This window comes from Netta rufina, assembly GCF_964035555.1.
Source record: "Netta rufina genome assembly, chromosome: 2".
Lineage (NCBI taxonomy): Eukaryota > Metazoa > Chordata > Aves > Anseriformes > Anatidae > Netta > Netta rufina.
The window spans coordinates 31796004-31805544 of record NC_140124.1 but is presented as its reverse complement, the minus strand read 5'-3'; the positions used below and the strand labels follow the sequence as shown (position 1 = coordinate 31805544).

At 42.9% G+C, this 9541-nt stretch overlaps 1 protein-coding gene across 3 annotated transcripts in view; it reads left to right on the top strand.

Moving 5' to 3' along the window:
* The first annotated feature begins 2278 nt into the window (after positions 1 to 2278).
* The window catches only part of SNX13 (sorting nexin 13), a 67424-nt gene continuing 60161 nt past the window's right edge, over positions 2279 to 9541 (top strand). For all 3 annotated transcript variants that reach the window (XR_014619358.1, XM_084306844.1, XM_084306843.1), the window contains exon 1: positions 2279 to 2373. Coding sequence is in view for 2 of the 3 variants with exons in the window: in XM_084306844.1 (XP_084162970.1) it covers positions 2362 to 2373 (12 nt within the window). In the remaining variant the exon portion in view is untranslated. The remainder of the gene's footprint in view (positions 2374 to 9541) is intronic.

Here is a 9541-nt window from a genome sequence, read left to right as displayed (position 1 = left end):
ATTTGTTCTTAGCTTGTAACCTTTAGAAGAACAAACAGTAACATTTTTGTAAGGTTTGCATAAGACTGTCCTCTTCCAGCATCTACCACACTTAGGATATATACAGTTTTGCAGTAAGTTGTAAAAGGGGATTAAGTTCCTTCTGAATAACTCACCTTATGTGCTTAAACATACAAGGTAAGAGACATTTTGTTTTGCTAGACCATCATCCTGGTTCAACTCCAGAAAAGCTGTCTTTTATTTATATTCATGTTAAGTCATGAGACTTTCACATCCTGTTTACCCCTTACATTTTATAAGCTAGGTAATTTATCTTATCACTGTTCCTTGCCCAGAGAATGCAGTTATGACTAAGTGACATAGCAAACAGTGTTTTAAGTATTTTAATTCTATTTGTACCTAAACGTGGTTTTGCATAATTACACAACTGATGATTTACTGAGCACTCTGCTATATTATGAGTCCCTTTGGGGTTTCCTCTACCACAGACCAGAGCACAGGGCATTATTTGGCTGAACTGGAGTGTGATGAAAGCTGTGATTAGAGAACCATAGTTATATACGTGTCTTCCAAATAAACATCTACAGCATGCTTTATTTCTGCATGTAAATAAGTGCTAGGGGTCTAAAGCAATAAAGTAGATATTTCATAACTCTCGTTGCTCAATGGTTTTGAACAATTTTTAATTTATCAAGATGGTGAAATACCATACGCAAGGCCACTGCATGGTTCTGTTATTGTTAAACATATTCTTGAAAAGAGATTTCTGTGTGCTGTGAGATTTGGATTTTCTCTAAGGAATACACTTGAAGAAGAGTAATGCTAACAACAAACATTCAAACATGCAGAAGAATTTCAGAAGTACATAGCTTAAAAAATACTTTAAAAGGTTAATATTTTGGATTATTTAGAAAAGGCAATGAATATATGAATATACCACAATGAATATCAGGAGACTTTTTTTTTTTTCTTTCTTTTTTTTTTTTTTGAAAGTTCAATTCACATGACTAACAGCTGGGTCTCTGCAGGGGAAAAACACTTGTATGAGTAAAACTGAAACTTGGTAATACTCATGAATAAAAGCAAGAAGTGGGCAACCTTGAGCTGCTAAGTATTTAAAACCCCCTGTGAAAACTTTTACAAAGCCCAGCAGCCATAAGAGCACCCTGTCCCCCTTTCCACCTCTGCAATAAACAACACAGGGCCTTTGCTTTTTTGCTTTTACTTGGTGAGAAAAGCAACTGTAATTGATTTTGTTTGTTTGTTTGTTTTTGTTTTTCCTTCTTCTTTCCCACATTAGAGTAGTGTTGTTGCTTTTCTTTCATCCTTTCTGGTAATCATTACTATTTGTTTTGTATGCATTTTCTCTTACTGGCAATGCAGAAGAAATCAAACACGTATCTCATTTGTATTCCTATCAAGCTAGTGCACCTGAGATTAGCTTAGCAACTCTGAAACCTAGTTAAACAAAACCAGAAAGACCATCAGAACAGTGTTTAATGGAAAAGCTACAGATTTCACGCAGTAACCTTCCTTCACATGTATTTGAATACCGAGCTGCGAGAGTGTGCTCTCACAGGAGCAGAAGGAACTATGCTGGCAGTACGTGAGGCGCAGGTTCTGCTGTGTTTCAGTTCCACAATTTTTGTCGCTACTTAACGATAACATCGGTAGCAAACATATAGAGGTTTATTTTGTAACATCTAGTGCAGGGAAAGGACATGCAATGCCGCATGCCCTAATGGAGTGCTGTTTGGTCAGAAATGTGAAAGAGCGTTTTAATTGGTGACTGATGCTTGGCACCGAAGAGCTCAGAGGAAAAGTAGAACCGCTTCTCGTCGGGGACGGGGCACAAAAACTGCAAAGCGCTTTTGGAAACAACGCCTCAAGTTCTGCTGCCCTCAACTTCTCCCTTGGGCTGCCGACTACTTGAGGCCGGAGCAGCCGAGGCCGGGCTCCCACCGCCGCGGAGGCGCTGCCCGCCCCGCGCCCTCCCCGGCCCCGCATTCACCGGCTTGCCCCGGTGCCTGGCGGCGGAGCCGGGCTGCCCATGGCCCCCCCGGCCCAGGTAGGGACAGCAGCGGGCCGGGGACGGAGGAGAGGAGGGAAGGGAGGAGGGACCGGGCCCGGCCGGGGGCGGCCCCCATGGGCGGGCGGCGGCGGCGCACGGAGCCCTCTCAAGATGGCGGCCGCTCGGGGCCGAGCTACCGGGGCGGCTGCGGGGCTGGGGGCGGCGGGCGGCCGCTGAGGGAGGCGGCCGGGGGCTCGCCTGGCCGCAGGGTGGGGGGAGCTTTCCGCGCGGCCGCCGGCCTTCACCATGCTGCGGGGCTAGAGCCGCGGGGACGCCGCAGCGGGGTAATAATGTTAGCAGAGGTAAGAGCCCTGCCCCGGCCCGCCGGGGCGCGGGGGGGACGGGAGGGCAGGGAGCGGCTCTCCGCGCGGCTGGGCGGGTAGCACCGCGCCGCGGCCCCCGGGGGACGAGGGGCTGCTGTCGGCCGGGGCCTCTGCTGCTCGAACCGGGCAGCGCCGGGCCCCTCTTAACACCCTGCCTCCGCCCCTCTCCTCCGCCTGGAGCCGGCGGGGCCCTCCCGGGCCCCTTCACCCTGCCCGGCGAGAGGCCGCGGGGCGGCGGCTCGGGCAGGGAGAGCCGCACCTGGCCGGGAGGCCTGCCTAGGCCGCGCCGGGGGATGCGCCGCCCGGCCCCCGCCGAAGCCCCTGCGACCCGCCCCGCTGCGGTGGCTTTGCTTAGTCAAGGCTCCGCGTTTGCTTTCCCCTTCCAAAGGCTGAAGCCGAGCAGTGCTGCCCTGGCTGGAGTTCCTGGCTGTAGGCAGTGGGTGGAAGTGAGCTGCCTCTCCCTGCTCGGGGGTCTCAGCCCCAGATCAGACAGACAGATATGAGACAAGTCTGTATCTGAGGGTCTGCGTGGGTCAGGAGGGGCTCCCGTGCCAAAAGGGAGGCTCGCGTTTCATGTCAGTCTCATTATGTGAGACTCACCTCTGTACTTGGTTTTCTCTCCAAAGACGGATTGATTTTCTATTTTTAATCAGTCAACAAGGTGTCTGGCACACAGACGCCTCCCAAACGTGATGACTGCGTTACGTGTGTTATGTGTTTTGTAATTTATCGCTTGATCCTGCGGTGAAGGTTATTTGTCCAAAAATAAATTGTCTTAAAACTTAAGCATCTTACAGGATGAAGACTTGCCTTCTGACACCTGGAAAATTTAGCTTTGCTTTCCTCAGCGATAGCTAAGGAAGTACACTGAAGCTTTGAACGTGCATCAGAGTTTCAGGGCATTAGAAATGTGGCTCTGTGGAGTGATGAGCTCTCAAATCTCCCCAGGAGGGTAACATCTGCCAAGTGACTTAAACATGTAAAAATACATGACCTATTTTTGCATGCGGGGTATGTGGTGGGTAGTCAGGGTTAATGGTCTGCATGAAATAGTGCTGGTAGGGATGATGTGTACAAGCATTAATACTTGTAATTTAGATTATTTTAAGGGTGTCATAGAATGTTCTGGGTTGGTGCCTCACACCTGACTTTTTGTTCTGTTTGGTGATGGCCTATTTCAGGACACTTTATTGCCTTGGGTTTGAAAAATCTTGTTTAATATCACCCATGCTGCTATACCAGTGCCACTTATTCCATTGGCTTTTGGAGGTAAAACCTGAAGCTTGTGTGTGTTATGACCGATTAGGATACTTAGCCTTGGTATCTGGAGGACTGGGTTCTGTTGTGTTCTACTTCTTGTTCTCATTACAAAATCTTTGTAGACAAGATGTTTTGAAGCATTGCAGGCTTGGTGTCTTCCAAGAAAACAAATTTTTAAAATTTTGGGGGCGTCTAGCAAAGTTGTAGGCAGGCTTTGATTGCTTGCCTGAACAGCAGTCATGGGGAGGAGTTCTTTAAACAACCAGACAGCTCTGGAATGGCAACAGCAGTGTTTGCAATTTAGAAGCAAACGAGAAAACTCTTCTGACATACAAACTGGAAGGAGTCCTTCTCAGTGTGCTTTTTTTGGCTGCTCTGATGGTGACTTGAGTGACTTGGTAACTAAATCACCTTGTGAAAACTGTGTGCACGCCTGCGAGCTGTTTCACACTTGGCAGGAAGATGCAGATTGCCTCAAGCCTACTGATGCATATACAGTTTTCTATAAACACTTAAGTATCCTTTTTAAAAAAAAAAAAACAAAAACACTTTATTAGTGAAAAGTTAATTGGAATATATGGTGGACTGGCATTAGAGTAGGACAGTAGGGACAACTGCATGCATCTTTAGGCTGCCAAAATTTATCTTAATATCTGGGTGCAATATTTCCTAAAATACGAAGGCTGTACTAACTAACTTTAGGGAGGGTGAATGCCAGACAGCCAGTAGGTCTTTTTTTCTGTCACAGAGTAACTGTTTATTTAAAAGCATACAGTGAAGTGAGATGAGAAAAAGATTTAAAAAAAAAAAGCTAATTTGGTGGATTTTTGTGGACGTGGGTAGTTTGCTACTGCCTAAAATGGCCAAGATCACCGTCGATTTTTGGGTCATTAAAAACTTGGAAAAAAATCCTGCTAGAGCTGCTACTTTTATGAATTCAATATAATTAAGCAAAATATTTAAGTTTGCATTTTTAAGTGTGAAGAAGAGGCAGGATCTGGTTCTGCATGTGCTGTTATCGTACGGTTAAAATGTAACTTAGTTTCTCAGAATCAGCTTCCTGCATCCTTTGACTGTATATGCAGACTGCAGCAGATTCAGGCCAGTTCTGATGCGGTTAGAATTAGGGCCTTGTAATCAGTAATTTCAGGGGAAGATCGTGCTTCCTGTCAGGAAAAAAATGCTGGGTAGTTGGTTGGATTTTTTTTCCCTTACTGCAGGTCTTATTTTAGTTGCATCACAGATCATATTGTTGGGTGCCAGACACATGCTTATTTACCTACCTAGCAAAGGCTGTTCCCCAACTTTTTGTCGTCTTTTTGGGCATTGGAACTCACTTCTGCGGTCGTGTCAATGCGTTCTGTCTGTAGGTGTTCAGAGTGCTGCTGCAACAGCTGTTTCTCTGGTTGACCTTTCTGTGTCTTTTCACTTGTTCCCTTTTTCTTGCTCATCAGATGTCTCCTTTGCCATTCAAGACTCAGCGTGGCCTGTTCCCACGCGACTTACTGCTTCAGCACTCAGCACTGGTTTTCTCCTCTGATGAAGCCGTGATGGACATGAGTTGCCCTTGTCCATCCCTGTGTTTTCAGGTGGCTGCCTTCACCGTTCTTGACTTCTGTGCAGTGGCAACTGTACAGCCCTTGGCACAGCAAGGCAGCAGGTGTTTAACAACTGTGGCTTATGCTGCTTAATTTTATCTTAAATTCAAATGGGGGCAAAATAGGATTTCAGTGAGACTTAATTTATGAGAAGTTTCAGAGCTTGTTTAAAACTGACAACCTGCAACTGAGTTTGCAGTCAGTATTGCCTCCCTGGAAGCATAAGCATGCTCCTCAGTTTTTCTACAGCTTCTTCTCCAATGTTTTTCTTATTAAACTGGTTTGAGATTCTTAGTGATGGCATCCTTCTGAATTTATCAGCAGCTAAATTTTCAACAGTTTAGTTCTCATTTTAGCAGAGAGACTTTGCAGTCACTAGCTAGTGACAGTTGAGAAGCTTTCTGAAATTTGACAAAGTAGGAAAAGTTACTTTTTCTTGTCTGCAACTGAAAATAAGCAATATAAAATGAGCTCTGATTTGTTAGTATTTATTGCAACCAGACAAGATAATTCATTAACTACAGGTAAGCGATAACGATAGTTAAACTACTTTATAAATAAAAAGTATGTATAACAAACTTTTATTGTTGTTGGATTTTGATGGGTACTAACCACAGAGAGCTGTTTTTGGGGAAAACCAAGGAAATTAGCCTGACTTTAAGAATAAAGATTGACTTAGCAGCTTGTTTTAACTTGCTTTAGAATAATAATGAATTAGCCTTACTGAAACAGTAGCACATTGTAATGTATATGTTCATCCAGCCCTGAAAGATGCAGGACACAGTTAACTGCTAAACAGCTAAAGGCTGTTAACATCTAAACCCTTTGGACTTCATAGCGGCCTTCTGGTACCTAAAGGGGGCCTACAGGAAAGCTGGGGAGGGACTCTTTGTCAGGGAGTGTAAGAATAGGACAAGGCTAATGGCTTTAAACTGAAAGAGGGTAGATGTAGATCATATATAAGAAGGAAATTCTTCAATGAGTGGTGAGGCACTGGAACAGGCTGCCCAGAGAAGCTGTGGATGCCCCATCCCTGGAGGTGTTCAAGGCCAGGCTGGATGGGGCCTTGGGCAACCTGGTCTGGTGCGAGGTGTCCCTGCCCATGGTAGGGGGTTGGAATTAGGTGGTCTTTAAGGCCCCTTCCAACCCAAACCATTCTGTGATTCTATGGCTATTCTTACATAGGTGGTCATAAAGTGATTAGGTTTAATGGAGTTTTGCATCAGTTCTAAAATGTCATTCTGTGCAATTCCCCAAAACAGTGTGGAAGAGGAAAAGTGTGAAGCTCCTTAATTCAGTAAAAATTGTAATGGTTTGCCTGGTTAGATAGCTTAAGGAGCTTAAAAGTTGATTTCCTCTGTTTGGTAGTGCTCTAGGGAATTATCTCTGGTTTAAATATGTTTGTCCCTTTATCCCCACCCTTATGGAGATGACGAAGCAGGTTTTCATCTGAACTAACATGAGGAGCATTGCTATTATTAGAAATGAGAAACCATTGGAGTTGTGTGCAGGCTATTGGCAACACTTTTAAGAACTAATATTTTCAAGTCCCATTAACACCTTTCACTGTCACTTGGCTGAAAGCACTAAGGCTAGAATAATAGAAAAATCAATTGTAATTGGCACTTTCAGTTACATGAGGGAGAAACTTCAAGAAGCGCAGGACATCATGATCTTGGGCTTAATTGCTTGTTCTCTTTTTTTAATTATTATTCCATAAGTAATCAGTAATCTTTCATTTCTGAACTGAAAAAATGGGGCACTATTTCATGATGTAACCATATTGGAATATTTTGACAAGATCACTAACCTTGTTTACATGATTTCTATTGTATTATACTTTAACTGTGTAATTTTGATTATGGGTATGAGATGAAGTAGACATTGGCTTATAACGTGAGTAAGCATGGTTGGTGGGTATGTTCAGCTAGGTGACTTCTTTTATAACTGTTATTTATTTTGGAAATAAAGCAATTTCTATCCTGCTAGAGTTCAGTAGTATCTGTCAAGCATTTTACTCTTGCTCAGAAGCAGAAATAGCTCTGAAATCTTTAGAGAAGAGAAGTAGATTTCTGAAGGACTTAGCGTTGCTTGGTGTTTTAGATATTGCAGGGAATGTGATCTCAGTGAAAGCTCTATAAGACAACTTTACTTGTGAATTGAATCAATTGGCATTTTAAAAGCTCCACAAATTTTCAACGGGGTTTGTTCAAGGAGGATTTTCTAAAAGTGCTTCATAAAACAGAATACAAGTTTGACTGCAGTGGTTACTTCAGTAGTATTTTAGTCTGAGGTCATTTCATCAGTGGCCCTGAAACTTCTAGACTCTTGCAGGTTTGCATAGTTTCTCAGACAGTGAGCATGAGATTTAAGACCCGTTTGAACCTCAGTAGGAGTCAGTCTGCCTTGCTCAAGTCGGTTCTGCTTGCTCACTTTCCATTGAAGGCCCTTCTTGCATCAGATGGCAAACGTGATGCATATACTGCAGCTTGGCTTGGCTAGAAGAACTCTTGGTATTTCGAACTATTATCTACCAAGAACTGATCTTTGTTTCATGGGTGGGAGTAGTGCTATGATTTTTTTTTTTTTTTTTTTTTTTTTCCAAGAGAAGGGTGATATGGCCTAGCTAAAGGTTCACCGGTACCTGTTGATAACACTGGTGTCTAGAGCATTCAGTTAAGTATTTCAATCTAAGTTTTGGGTCAGAAGATGAGCTACAAATGTTTTCTTTCCAAGAATATTCATGAATTTGGGGTCTGGATTTGTACAGAATTAGCTGCTTTTATTACCATGTGATTCATATTTATCGCAGCTCTTCCTCAGCCTTTCTTGCCTCAGTTCTGTGTTTCTGAGAGGAATGGTATGGTCTGAGTTCCATTTTGTCCAAATCTGTTGGTGTCAAAATGTTATTATTTCATAAATATTGCTATTTTAGGATCATGTGTTTCTGACCATCCATATATGTTTGCAACCCTGAGAGCTAGCTTTGCTCTGCACTTCTGCTGGTGCCATATAAGGCACTCTAGGTTAGGCTCGAGCAGGAAGTTTGCATTGCTACACATCCTGTGGGATGCTCCACGCTTCCACTCTTCCTGCTGATGCTGTCAGGCAAGGGCCAAGCCGAAAATACTCTTGAAGTTCATCGTGAGATTCTTGTTACAGCTAACCAACTGGTTATGAAACAGTGCCTCAGACTTGGCATAGCTTCTGTCATAGCTCTTAATCAGCACTGAAGGCATGGGAAGAACGTGCCTGATGTTCCTGGTCATCCTATGGTCAGAATCTGGCACCCCAGACCACAGGCATGAGCTGAAAATCTGGTGCTCGAGGAAAGAAGTATCCAGCCTGTGTAACTGTAGAAAGAGTGTTTGTTTTAAAGTATTGCTGATCATAAAAATGATCTTGGGACTGTTTGACTTAAGGGCACAGTGAAACCTTGCTCATTGCTGTTCAAGGAACAGCTGCTTCAGGCTGACCAGAGATATCTGAGTCGCCTTGGGTCCTTTCTTCTTTGTGAGGCTGACACCTCTTCACTTACACCTCTGTATTTCATTATAACAAGTCCAGACTTTGTTTATTTTCAGAGTTTTCTTGAGTGTTGTATTATGGCATCATATAGCATCTTTTCTGAAGCATATCTAATGATTTTTGTGATGTCTTGAAAATAATATGATTGGTAATATTGCTAGTTCGTTTGGTAGATGAGGAAAGTGGATGTGCTTGAAATTGCACATGTATTTTTGTGTGCATTTTTTTCCTCTAATGCTATGCTGAGCATTTTTTCTAGCATATGTTGGCATATTTGTTAAAAATTTTTACTTTATTTTTTAATATCCCTACCTGTTTGAGGTAGCTAACTTCTTTTAACATAATTTGAAGATATATGCTCTTTATAGTATTTTGTGTATTCAAACAAGCATTTCTGATCACAGTGCTAACAAATTGGAATTTTATTCACTTATGTAAAGAAAAATCTTTTAATATGGTGATCTCAAAGCTTGGGATTTAACATCTCATTTACAGATTACATCTTAGGGTACATTGCAGAACAACTAAAAGGGGGCTTACTTACCTACTATGGTTCATCTGTTGCTTATATATAATTTTAAGATTATTGGGGAGAGATTGTTTTGTGTGAATGTAACTGTCATTGTTTTGATAGAAAGATGTGTCTTTATAATGGTAGGCTGCGGGGAGAGTAAGTCTTTATTTTAATTTTTCATTCTTTTTTTTCTAAATTGAGTACTCAGTAGTTGTGCTAGACATAATTTACTTGCACTCTTTGTGTA